The sequence below is a fragment of the Narcine bancroftii genome, chromosome 1 (assembly GCF_036971445.1).
Source record: "Narcine bancroftii isolate sNarBan1 chromosome 1, sNarBan1.hap1, whole genome shotgun sequence".
NCBI lineage: Eukaryota > Metazoa > Chordata > Chondrichthyes > Torpediniformes > Narcinidae > Narcine > Narcine bancroftii.
Window position 1 is genome coordinate 291,436,525 of NC_091469.1, and position 13,994 is coordinate 291,450,518.

Below are 13,994 nucleotides of genomic sequence, written 5' to 3' on the forward strand. Positions count from 1 at the left end.
CCTATTAGTGTTAGTGGTAAGTCTTTCCAATGCTCTAAGTCGTCCTGTAAATTTTTCATTAGTGGATAATAATTGAGTTTATACCGATGGCCGAGGTTTTTATTTATTTGTATACCTAGGTATCGCATTGCTTGCATTTGCCATCTGAATGGTGATTCTTTCTTAAATTTTGAGAAATCCGCATTATTCATTGGCATTGCTTCACTTTTATTTGCGTTAATCTTGTATCCCGACACTTCTCCATATTCCTTCAATTTCTTATGTAATTCTTTTATTGATATTTCTGGTTCTGTTAAGTATACTATAACGTCATCTGCAAATAGACTGATTTTATATTACTTCTCTTTTATTTTTATCCCTTTTATTTTATTTTATGTTCTTATCAGTTCTGCTAGTGGTTCTATGGCTAACGCGAACAATAATGGCGATAGTGGGCATCCCTGCCTTGTTGATCTGCTTAAGTTAAATTGTTTTGATATATATCCATTTACTGTCACTTTCGCCAATGGCCCCTTATATAATGCTTTAATCCAATTAATATATTTCTCTGGTAAGCTGAATTTTTGTAGTACTTTGAATAAATAATTCCATTCTACTCTGTCAAAGGCCTTCTCTGCGTCTAAAGCAACCGCTACTGTTGGAGCTTTATTTCTTTCTACTGCATGAATTAAGTTAATAAATTTACAAATATTGTCTGTTGTTCGTCTTTTTTTAATAAATCCAGTTTGGTCTAGATTTACTATTTTTGGTACATAGTCAGCTAATCTGTTTGCTAATAGTTTAGCTATTATCTTATAATCTGTGTTAAGTAAAGATATTGGTCTATATGACGCTGGTGTGAGTGGATCTTTCCCTGTCTTTGGTATTACTGTAATTATTGCTGTTCTGCATGAATCTGGTAAGCTTTGTGTTTTATCAATCTGGTTGTTTACTTCCAGGAGGGGAGGAATTAATAAATCTTTAAATGTTTTATAGAATTCTATTGGGAATCCATCCTCTCCTGGTGTCTTATTATTCGGTAGTTTTTTTTATTATCTCTTGTATTTCTACTATTTCAAATGGTTCTGTTAATTTATTTTGTTCCTCTGTTTGTAATTTCGGTAGTTCGATTTTAGTTAAAAATTCATCTATTTTGTCTTCTTTCCCTTCGTTTTCAGTTTGGTATAATTGTTCGTAGAATTCTCTGAAGTTTTCATTAATCTCCGTTGGATTATATGTGATTTGTTTGTCTTTTTTCCTTGATGCCAATAGCATTCTCTTAGTTTGTTCTGTCTTAAGCTGCCACGCTAGAATTTTGTGCGTTTTTTTTTCTCCAGTTCATAATATTTCTGTTTTGTCTTCATTATGTTCTTCTCCACCTTGCATGTTTGTAGTGTTTCATATTTTATTTTTTTATCTGTCAATTCTCTTTTAGTTGTGTCTTCCTTCATTGCTAATTCTTTTTCTATATTTGCTATTTCCCTTTCCAACTGCTCTGTTTCCTGATTGCAGTCCTTCTTCATCTTGGTTACGTAACTTATTATTTGCCCTCTGATGAACGCTTTCATTGCTTCCCATAGTATAAACTTATCTTTCGCTGATTCCGTATTTATTTCAAAGTACATTTTAATTTGTCGTTCAATTAATTCTCTAAAATCCTGCCTTTTAAGTAGCATGGAGTTTAATCTCCATCTATACATTCTTGGAGGGATGTCCTCTAACTCTATTGTCAATATCAGGGGTGAGTGGTCCGATAATATTCTAGCTTTATATTCTGTTTTTCTTACTCTGTCTTGCATATGAGCTGATAACAGGAATAGGTCTATTCTTGAGTATGTTTTATGTCTACCCGAATAATATGAATATTCCTTTTCCTTTGGGTGTTGTTTCCTCCATATATCCAAAAGTTGCATTTCTTGCATTGATTTAATTATAAATTTGGTTACTTTGTTCTTTCTGTTAATTTTTTTCCCAGTTTTATCCATGTTTGAATCCAAATTAAGGTTGAAATCCCCTCCTATTAGTATGTTCCCTTGCGTGTCTGCTATTGTTAAAAAAATATCTTGCATAAATTTTTGATCTTCTTCGTTAGGTGAATATACATTGAGTAAATTCCAAAACTCCGAATATATCTGACATTTTATCATTACATATCTCCCTGCTGGATCTATTAATTCCTCTTCTATTTTAATTGGTACATTTTTACTGATTAATATAGCTACTCCTCTAGCTTTTGAGTTATATGATACTGCTGTTACATGTCCTACCCAATCTCTCTTTAATTTCTTGTGCTCCGCTTCAGTTAAGAGTGCTTCTTGTACGAATGCTATATCAATTTTTTCTTTTTTCAGTAAATTTAGCAAGTTTCTTCCTTTTGATTTGGTTATGTATTCCATTAATATTTAAAGTCATATAGTTCAACATAGCCATTTCATACTTTGTTTATCTTTCCTTTCCATTTCCTCATCATCACCTTTCCTTCTTATCCATTTCTGCTTTCTTGTTTTGAACACTTTATAAGACAACATTTCTAAAACATCCAACATTTCCCTTATTCTCCTATCTAAAATTTCTTTAACCCCACTATCCCCTCCCCTTCCTGAGTTGCCCTTTATCTTTTGTCGGGCAACCACATCTCCCCTCTCCATTTGGATTTGCGAATTCACTAGCAAGCGTCAACTGATTTCGCGGTGACCGTAACTCTTCCCCACCCAGCCCCCCCCAGAAAAGATTTTAATTTTCATATATAACAAAGGTCACTCTCTTAATTCCCCCCATACTTCCTTTCTTTCCCTTCTCAGTTCTTACCTATATTCTATTTTTTTTTATATATACATACACACATACATATACATACATATAGTTTGTGGTCATTTTTGTTCTCGTTACATATCTTCCTCTCTGTCTGTTTTGTGGTTCTGCAAATTTTCTTGCTTCCTCCAGATCCAAGAATAGTCTGTTTTGCTGCCCTGGAATAACTATTTTAAGTACTGCTGGATACTTTAGCATAAATTTATATCCTTTTTTCCATAGGATCGTTTTTGCTGCATTAAACTCCTTCCTCTTCTTCAGGAGTTCAAAACTTATATCTGGATAGAAAAATTTTTTTCGACCTTTGTATTCCAGTGGTTTTTTTGTCTTCTCTTATTTTCCTCATTTCTTTCTCCAATATATTTTCTCTTGTTGTATATCTTAAGAATTTTACTAGAATGAATCTTGGTTTTTGTTGTGGTTGTGGTTTAGGGGCTAATGTTCTGTGTGCCCTTTCTATTTCCATTTCTTCCTATAGTTCTGGTCTTCCTAGGACCCTGGAGATCCATTTTTTTATAAATTCTCTCATATTCTTGCCTTCTTCATCTTCCTTAAGGCCCACTATCTTTATATTGTTTCTTCTACTATAATTTTCCATTAAATCTATCTTCTGAGCTAACAGCTCTTGTGTCTCTTTAAATTTTTTTATCAGATTCTTCTAATTTCTTTTTTAAGTCCTCTACTTCCATTTCTACGGCTGTTTCTCGTTCTTCCACCTTGTCCACTCTTTTTCCTATATCTGACATAATCATCTCTAATCTATTCATTTTTTCTTCTGTACTTTTTACTCTTTTTATTTCGCTGAATTCTTGTGACTGCCATTCTTTTACTGATTCCATATATTCTTTAAAAAAATATATATCAATTGTCTTGCCCTTCCCTCCATCTTCCATTTCTCTGTGTTCTTCCTCTTCTTCTTCTGAGTCCCCTCCAGGATCTGTGTCCTTTGCCTCTGTCTCTTCTGGTTTTCTTGTTGGGTTGTTTGTTTTATTTTGTTGGGTATTTTTGGTCTTATTTTTATTAGAAGTGTCTTGCTGCTGGTCTTCTTCCTCGGGGTTGGTCATCTGTTGTTTCTTTGATTTCTTTTTACTCTCTTCTTTCTTGCTCTCGTTATTTTTTGTGTTTTCCTCTTGCTGTTGTGTTGTGGCTGTCAATCTCAGCTGTGGAGATCGACTCCTCAGCTGGTGCCCCCTCCTGTCGGTATTATTTTTGTCTTGCGTATCGCGCATGCGCGGTTGCGCACTTTTGCTTGTCTCCATGAGCCATTTTTGTAGTCCCGATTTCGGGACTTCAACTGACCTTAGGGAGCGGGCTTCTCTCTCCGCGGCGGGCCTCCTCGGACAGGTAAGGCCTTCACCTTCTTCTTCTGACGTCCTTTCTTCTCTTCTTCCCGTTGCTTTTGACTTTTCTTTTTTCGCTGCCATTTTCTCCACACCTTTATTTTCACTTTATTTTGGTTTTTGTGTTTGTACCTTCATTTTTTCACTGTTTATTTTACTTTTCTGGAGAGGGCTGGAGTTCCCCGACCGGCCACTACTCCATCACGTGACTCCTCTCGAGGGGCAGGTAGTGTTGAAGATGCACTGAGTCTGCAGAAGGATTTAGGAAATTGGAGAAGGAAATGGCAGAAGGAGTACAAGGCAGAGAAGTGCAGTTTGTTGGAAGGAAGAAAGGCGTAGACTAGTTTTTAAACAGGAAACAAGTCTAGAAACAAGGGGTGGCATGGTTATCGAAGAGGTTTGTGCAACGTTGTTACAGCACCAGCTATCAGCACTGGAGTTCTAATCCTGTGTCATCTGTACATTCTCTGCATGTTTTCATGGCATTCCTTCGGGGGTTCCAGTTTCCTCCTACCATTCAAAACATGCTGGGGGTTGTAGGTCAATTGGGTGACGGTCTCGTGGGCTGAAATGACCTGTTATCTTGCTGTAAAAAAAAAAAAAAAAAAAAAAAAAAAATCGGGGCTGAGAGGGACTTGGGTGTCTCATGCAAGACTCCCTAAAAGTCAGCTTGCAGGTAGAGTCAATGATAAGAAAGGCAAATGGACTGCTTGCATTCATTTCAAGAGGGATAAAATGTAAAAGCAGGGATGTGATGTTGGGCTTTATAAGGCATTGGTCAGACCACACATGGAATATCATGAAGTTTTGGGCTCCACATCTAAGGAAGGACATCATGGCATTAGAGAAAGGTCCAGAAGAGGTTCACAGGGATAAACCCTGGAGTGAAAAGGTTATATGAGGAGTATTTGAAGCCTTTGGGATTGTACTCACTGGAGTTCAGAAGAACGAGGGGGATGTCATTGAAACCTATTGAATACTGAAAGGCCTGGATAGAGGATGGGAAGAGGATGTTTCCTATGGTGGGGGGAGTCTGGACCAGAAGGCAGAATACAAAAATGATTCCTTTAGAACAGAGATGAGGAGGAATTTCTTAACCCGAGTTTGGGGGGGGGGGGGGGGGGTGGAGTGAGGTGAATCTGGAATTTGTTACTGTGGAGGCCAATTTGGGGATATTTAAAGTAGAAGTAGATGGGAAGGGAATCGAGGGTTATGGGGAGAAGGCAGGAAAATGCATTGTAAAAGTAAATCAGCCATGATGGAATGGCAGGATGGACTTGATGGGCTGAATGGCCTGATTCTACTCTCATGGCGTGGTCTATAATTCTGTGTACATTCATCAGACTTACCTGAAATACTCCTTGCATTGAAACAAACATACTTCTGCCCAAAAGCCCCAACATGTTTATTAGCCTCGGCCTACCATTTCTTCCCATTCGATTTACTAGGCCTACCCCCTCAATCCATCCCCTTGGTGATCAACCACTTTGGTTCCCACCCTGCCACACAGATTCAACTCCTGAGCAGCACTAGCAAATCTCCCTGCAAGAATATTGGTTTTCTGCAACCTATCTGTATACAAGTGTTATTTGCCCAATGATCTGTTCACTTGAAACCCTCCCTCCACACTAGCTCCTTGGTCACACATTCCACTGCACTCTATTTCATAATTATCTCTAGCACGTGGGACAGGTAGTAATCCTGAGATTACAACCCTCAAGTTCCTGTTTTGTTTTTAGCTTTCTACTCATTTCCCCAAATTCTCTCCCGAAGGATGCCATCTCTCTCATAACCCAAGTTTTTGTTACAACTTCTGGGTGCTCAGCCTCCCTCTTCAGAATGTCCTGGGTGCTCTCGGAGGCATCCATAAGCCTGACACCAGGGGGGGCAACCCCACCAACATGGAGTCCTGCTTGCAACCACAGAGGCTGGCCTCCCTTTGCCGTAGCTCGCCAAGTCTTGCAGCAGAGGCACTCCGTGCCCATCGGCAGCAGTTTGCCACATTCGTCAGCTCAAAGAACCCAAAAGGCCTGATCAGCGAGCAGCTCCCCCTTGATCAATGTCACAAACTCTGGAACTGAAGAAGGGCTCCAGCCCAAAATGTCACTGCCTTTCACTGACAATGGATGCTGGCTTTCTCCAGCACTTTTGAGTACTGCCCTGGAACTGATGAACATTCAGAACAAAAGCCAAGAGACACCCGCCAGCTACATTTGTATTTTATTGTGGCTTGACTACAAATAGAATCTTTTCAGTGCACTGTACATTTTATACACTTGTCAGCGCTGCACAATTGCTTGGCAAAAGGTTGTGTAAGGTGCTCCTTTTGTCCGATAGTCTACAGATCACCCTTGGGCAAGGTGTAGAACCTGTTTAGTCTCCCAATCGATCACATGAAGCCATGTTTTTTACAAGCAAATTCTACAAATGGGAATTTATGGTTGCAAAACTAAAAGCGCTGGGCAGATGAATCTGCTGATCAATGGCCAGGGTGACCAGTCCAGTATGGACATTGCAACTGAAGAAGGCAACAGGAAACCGCATCATTATTTTTCCCTTGTTTAATCATGAACTCAACATTGACTACGATCTCAGTTCAAAGATGGAGCCTTCACTGAAGAACAGGGGAGGTAACAACTACAATTCGGAGGGTCAGAGATCGTGAAGGCTGGAGAGACATGATCGCACACGCCCAACGGCAAGGAAAGTCTGCACTGGCATTATTTTTAAAGTAGAATGCTTAGAGTTAAAATCTAATGAAGCACCAGGTTAAGAGCATTATACTTTTTTTTAAAAAACTTTAGACTTACAGCATTGTAACAGGCCTTTTTGGCACACAAGTCTGTGCCACCCAATTTACACCCCATTAACCTACACCTCCCAGTACATTTTGAACAGAAGGAGGAAACCAGAGACCCCAGAGAAAACCCATGCACACAAGGGGAGAATGTACAAACTCCTGAACTTGAGTCCAGTCCCGACCGCTGGCAACTGTTATACTAACCACTACGCTAACCATGCTGCCCCACTACAGTGATAACATGTATTTGTGGAGCTGGTTACATTTCAGTAGTGCTGAGTTTAAACCAGCTGTATTTCTGGTTTAGGTGACAGTAGGACTACACCCAACTGCTGCTAATTCGCCCCTCTCAGGCGTCTTCACTGCATCCACAAGGAAGGACAGCTCGTTGCTCAGGGTCTCATATCGGAAAGCCATCCGGATCTGAGCCACATTGGTCTTGCGAATATCGTTGCCCTCTGGCCCGTCCTTCAGGTAATTCATCCCCAAAAAGCATTGCTTCTCCTGTGGAGGGAGATGAGGTAGGGGAGGTTGTCATTAGAACTGATGTGCTCACTTCCATCTCCAGGGGCAGAATGAAACAAAACACCCGTTAGCTTCAACCCCAATTCCGCCCTTGGAAACAGCCAGATAGAGGAGAAACGAGCTCATCTAAAAGCAGCCTTCCAATGGTTAGCACAAAGCTACAACGATTGAATATCACCCATTTAAAACAGAGATGCAGAGGAGCTTCTTTAGATTTTTTATTTAAATTTAGGCATACAGCATGGTAACAGACCCTTTCATCCCATGAGCCCATGCCTCCCAATTACACCACAATCCCCAGTATGTTTTGAACAGTGGGAGGAAACCGGAGTATCCAAAGGAAACCCATGCAGACATGAGGAGAACATACAAACTCCTTACAGACAGCGCGGAATTCGAACCTTAGTCCTGATCATGCCGCACTTTAGCCAGAGAGTGGAGGCCAGGTTGTTGGGCTTATTTAAGGCAGAGATTGATAATTAGCTAAAAAGTCAGGGTGTCAAAGATTATGGGGAGAAGGCAGGGGAGTGGGGCTGTGTGGGAGAATGGATCAGCCCATGATACAATGGTGGAGAGGACTCTGTGGGCCGAATGGCCTACTTCTGTTCCTATATCTTATGGTCTATGATAGTGTCAGCAACCCGAATTCAAATCCGTTGCTGTCTGTACGAGTTTGTACTTTCGCACTGTGACCACATGGGTTTCCTCTGGGTGCTCTGATTTCTCCCACGCTCCAAAGCCGACCGGGGTTAATAGGTCACTAAATTTAAAAATTTTATTTGAAATTTAAATTGTGCAGGAAACTGTGGAAGATGGAATCCAGAGCCAAAGAGCAACCTGCTGGAGGAAGTCAGCGGGTCGAGCACCATCAATGGGAGAAGAATGGTTGTCATTTTAGGGCGGAACCCTTCATTGGTGGTCTTGAAGGGATTGACCCAAAAAAATGAACATTTTCTCCAAATTAGTTCCTCCGGCAGATGGTTCCAACTGTGCATCTCTGTGTCAGTGCTTCCCCTCCCTCGTCTGGTTCCAATGGTGCACTCCTCTCAGTGCCCTTTCCCACAGAATCATGGTCCCTCCATAAACCCTGTGCCAGTCAGAGCTTTATATAGCATGGAAACTTGCCCAGTCCAACCAAAATGTCCCACTCACTTGCCCCACCTGCCTGCATTTGGCCCATATCCCTCCCCATCCATGTCTCCTTTCCTCTAGTTTTCGGTCTCTCCCTCTTTCTCTCTTCCCGCTGTCTCCTTTCCCCAAACTCTATATTCACAGAGCCTCCCCCTGTCAATTCTCACCTTTCCTCTCCAGATCACTTTAACACCTTTTGTCTGTTGGTCTAAACTCCTCCCCTGCACTTTCTTCCCATCTCCCCCAACCTTTTTATTCAAGTGTCTGCCGACTTGTTACTCACATCTTGATGAAGGGCTCAGGTCTGAAAAGATATGGTTATATCTCTTTACCTCCTATGAATGCTGCAAGACCTGCCGAGTTCCTCCAGCATCTGTGTGTTTTTACCCATATCCCTCTAAGCCATTCTGAGCATGGTTCCGTCCAAATATTTCTTAAACTTTGCCTGAACCCCTCTTCTCTAGAAGCCCGTTCCATACACCCTCCGTGTTTAAAGGTTTGACAGTGCCGACTGAGGGATTGAATTTAGGAGCAGGGAGGTTATGCTGCAACTGTATAAAGTATTGGTGAGGCTGCATCTGAAGTTCAGGTCTCCTTACTTGAGGAAGGATGTTCTGGCATTGGAGGCGGTGCAGAGGAGGGTCACCAGGTTGATTTCAGAGATGAAGGGGATAGCCTATGAGGAGTGAATGAGTTGTCGGAGATTGTACTCACTGGAACTTAGAAGAATGAGAGGGATCTTATAGAAATGTAGAAAATTATGAAAGGCATAGATAAGATAAAGATAGGTAAGTTGTTTCCATTGGTGGGGGAGACCAGAACTAGGGGACATAGCCTCAACATCCAGGGTAGTAAATTTAGGATGAGATGAGGAGGAACTGCTTTTCCCAGAGGGTGGTGAATCTGTGGAACTCGCTGCCCATTGAAGCAGTGGAGACGACCTAAGTAAATATATTTAAGACCAGCTTGGATAGATTTTTACGAAGTAGGAAAATTAAGGGATAAGGGGAAAAGGCAAGTTGGGAGAAATTAGCCCATCATTAGATCAGCCATGATTTCATTGAATAGCAGAGCAGGCTCGACAGGCCAGATGGTCTACTCCTGCTCCTAGTTCTTATGATCTAATGCTCCCCTGAAGTGCAGCTCTCCCTCAGTTAGGGCCTGACATTGATTTGGGTCCCGATTCTGCAGAGTGCTCACATTGCTCCAAACTCATTGCAGGTCGCAGATGATTCCTCCCTTCAGTTGTAGCGAAAAGTTTTACGGAATACAACTTCTTGCAAAGAAACAGTGACATAATTGTAGGTCCTTCCACTGCCTAACTTGGACCCTTATCATAATCGGAGTTTCGAGTTAACCCATCACTTTGCTGATCAATAAACACAGCAAAGGTTCAGAAGTCAGTCTCAACATTACTTCCCATGATGGAATTTAACAGGCTCACAAGACTGTAAAAGAGATCATTCTTTGCAATCTACCATCCTGACTCCAACCATATCGATCAAGAGCTCTGCCAGCGAAATGGGAGACCAGCAGACTGTTCCCAGAGGGAGGAAGATGCCGAAGTGTGCAGTCCATCACTGATCACGTTTCACTGCAGAGACCAGTCCCTTCTCCGCAGAACAGAACATTGTTTGGTCGTTGTTAGTGAGGCTGTGGAAACCATCTGAATGCTGAGATGCTTCATTGAGGCATGATTACAGTGCAGAGCAGGTTCACTGGAATGCTGTGGTTTAGCCCCGAGAAGGGAGTGAGGTTCTGGCTGCCCAGCTATAGCAAAGATATCAATGTTGGAAGGTGCCAAGCAGATTGTTATCGGGACTGAAAGGCTTGAATTGTAGGGAAATGGTGGATCACCTAGGAGGCTGAGGGGTGAAATTTTAGAGGTTTTTAATTTTTGAGGGGCACAGATAAAGTAAAGATGCTTCTATAACTAGAGAGCAGAAGTTTCAAGTGAGAGGAGAGAGATTTAAGAAGGACTTGAAGGGAAACGTTTTCACTCAGAGGGTGGTTTTTGTCTGGAATGAGCTGCCAGAGGAGGCCCTAGAAATAGACACAATGTTGGCATTGGACAGGCAGTTAAGGAGGATATGGTAGGCATATGCCAACCTGCTCGAGTTGGGCCGAAGAGCTTGTTCTGCGTGACTGACTCTCATGGAGATGGGAGGAGGAGAAAATGAACATTTTCTTTGATGGGGAAGAGGCTGGGGGTGGGGGGGGAGAGTTGTGATAGAGGTGAACGGAATGATGAGGGTTATGGATAGGATAGGTAGCATAAAACCCACAGCAGAGGTATGGGAAGCTATAGTCAGCCATTCTCAATGGGGGCCATGCTCTCCACTCACCTCGGTGGGGGTGGGGGGCACGCAACACATTTAAGGAAGGGCCACAGACGGAAATCAATTTTTTTTAATGTAGTTGGTGGGAGAGAAGTACAGCAGAAACCAAAGCATGGCTGCTTCACAAGGAAGGGTTCCATAAATTTTGAGCAGAGTCCCAAGAGGGCCATAGGCAAAAAAATATAGTTAAGAATGGCTGATACAGAGTACGGGTTTTGGGTTTAAGAGGGGACATGAGAAAGAACTTGGAGATGAGGGGTGTCATTCTCTACAGAGTCACTCGTGTCAGAGGGCCGATAGAAATTAACGGGGAGGAGTGAACCACTTTCACCCTGAGGTAATGGGGGTCTGGAGCCTGCCAGGCGAAAAGGTGCACACTCCCTGCAGGAACTGGTGGAGAGTGGGGCCCATTGATTCACTGCTGGAAGGCAGGGATGGGCTTAGGAACTCTCTGAGTGGCCACAGGCAAGGTGGACAACTATTTGTGAAATCGTGCTGTGCCCACGAAGGCCACTTTGTTTTATAATCAGCTATGAAGCTCCAGAGATTGTGGGAAGCACAGACGGAATGCCCATTCAAAGCGGTCCATGTTACCATCACACCTTTAGGACAGTGTCCCTGACTGTGCCCTGTTTAACCCCAGCTGATCACACATCCATCTCAGTGGTGTCCTCTCCATCTGATGAGACAGTCTGACACAAGCCAGTGTCCTCAGCAACAGGGCAAGGATCTACATGGGTCCAATATGCAATGGAAAGGCATAGGGGCAAATGTGCACCAAAGGATGGGACAGGTCATTCCTCTGTTGCACCTGTCACCTGACAGGTCTTCTCACCTGCTCCACAGTTTCAAGGTCCTGGATTTGTACAAGGGATCAATGATAGGGATCTCGCAGTGACCAACTATCTCTACTCCTGTGCTGACGTCTGTCCGTGGCCACATGTACTGTTAAACCAAGATCACCTGTAAATTGGAGGAGCAACACCTGGTTATCTGTCTGGCCACTCTCCAACGGGATGGCATTAGCATTGACCTCTCTGGTTTCTGCTCAACTACTCCCCATTCTAACTATCTTTCACATTCTTCTGTCTCCTTTCCTCCAGCTCTCCACCATCTTCATTTGCAGAGCCATTCCCACCTACCCCTGTTTAAGTTGTGCCCTCTCTCCCTTATCCACCTATTGCCTCCTGTCTTTGGGACCTTGGCCCTCCCCCACCATTTAGTTTGGGCACCTGTCTACATTTTGCTCATATCTTGATGAAGGGCTCTAGCCCAAAACACTGGTTATGTATTTTTATCTCTGCTACATAAAGGACACTGTTTCATCTGCTGAGTTTCTCCAGCATTGTGTTTTTACTTCAACCACAGTGACTGCAGGCTTCCATGTTTTACTTCTTTGTACAAGGACAATAGGAGGTCATGTTGCACCTTTTTAAAACTTCTGGTCATACCATTGAAGGAAAGACATGGAAAGGAAACAGTAGAGGTTTCCCAGGACATTGGTCGGTTTAGAGGGTACGAATTATAGGGAGAGGTTGACAGATGCCCCTGTCTCTGTACCTGGTGAGATAAGCCACTTTGGAGCACACTGTTCCTCGCAATCTCGCATAGGTCGCAGGTGGTGAGTTTCCAGACTTGTGCAGCTATCGCGTACTCCTCCATCAGCGCCTCCTGGTGAAGAGAGACCAGAGCAGATCATTAGGGCCTTGCCCATAACACTACATGGACACAAAACAGCACAGGAACAGGCCTCAGCTCACTGTATATAGGCTGAACACGATGCCCAAATCTAAACTGCACACCTGCTATATCCCACCATCCCCTGCCTATTCACGCACCTGTCCAACACGTGCTTCCACCACTGCTCTGGGCACTCACTGCTGTGTTTTTTAAAAAAAAACAACTTGCCTCACACATCTCCCAAAACTTCCATCTCTCACCTTAAACCTCTATCTTCTACCCTGGAGAAAAAGGCACAATCCAGACGATCTCTGCCTCCCATTATTTCCTACATGTAACTGTCAGCCCCTAGTTTGCAAAGATTACGCTAATAGAACCTCCAAACTCAAATTCTTATCTTCAGCAGAAGTGGTTGGAGGAGATGCCTTTCCTGAGAGAGTTGGGCTTGGTCAGGTCAGCGACCTTCACTAACTTTCAAAGAGCCACACGGATTGGAAAAAGCCATGTTTTTTTTTTTTTTTTTTTTTTTAAATTTTTTTATTTTTCACACCATAAATCACATTAGCCATGATATACACTATTTCTTTTCACACATATACAGTGACTTTTTCTCCCCCCCCCCCTTTCCTCCCAAACCACCCCCCCACCCCCCCCTCTCATCCATTTTAGGTATACAATCTAGGTTGCATTAATCCAGTCAGACAATGTTGTCATTCAACAAAATTACACCAGAAATTCTACTGAGTCCATTCTTTTCTTTCCTTCTCCTTCTATCAACTTAGGTAATGTTTGTCCCCGGTAGGTTTTCGCTATTGTATTTAATGTAAGGCTCCTATACTTGTTCGAATATTTCAATATTATTTCTTAACCAATATGTTATTTTTTTTTCTAATGGAATACATTTATTCATTTAAATTTGGTAGTTTCTTCCTTTTAATTTGGTTATGTATTCCATTAATATTTAAAGACATATAGTTCAGCGTAGCCCTTTTATATTTTGTTTATCTTCTCTTTCCGTTTTTCCATCATTACCTTTCCTCCTTTTCCATTTCTGTTTTCTTATTTTCAACTCTTCATAAGACAACATTCCTACAACATCTAACATTTTCCTTATTCTCCTATTTCTATCTTATTTATCCCCAATCTCCCCTTCACCTCCTGAGTTGTCCTTTATCCCTTGTCGGACAACCACATCTCCCCTCTCCATTTGGATTTGCGAATCCACTCGCAAGCGTCAACTGATTGTGCAGTGACCGACCGCTATTTCCCCCCACCCCGCCTCCCCCAGAAAAGATTTCACTTTTCATATGTCACAAAGGTCCCTCTTTTAATTCCCTCCTTATTCTCTCTATTCCATTACCTTCCCTTATTAATTCTTGTCTATACTAT

At 42.3% G+C, this 13,994-nt stretch overlaps 1 protein-coding gene across 6 annotated transcripts in view; it reads right to left on the reverse strand.

Moving 5' to 3' along the window:
* Positions 1 to 6,333: 6,333 nt before the first annotated feature.
* Positions 6,334 to 13,994, reverse strand: part of LOC138746109 (AMP deaminase 3-like) — a 45,027-nt gene continuing 37,366 nt past the window's right edge. For 5 of the 6 annotated variants that reach the window (XM_069903997.1, XM_069903988.1, XM_069904023.1 and 2 more), the window contains 2 exons: positions 12,486 to 12,596; positions 6,334 to 7,434 (listed from right to left, as the gene is read on the reverse strand). In XM_069903997.1, coding sequence (XP_069760098.1) covers positions 7,234 to 7,434; positions 12,486 to 12,596 — 312 coding nt within the window. In that variant the 3' untranslated portion in view covers positions 6,334 to 7,233. The other variant, XM_069904014.1, reaches the window with a different exon arrangement.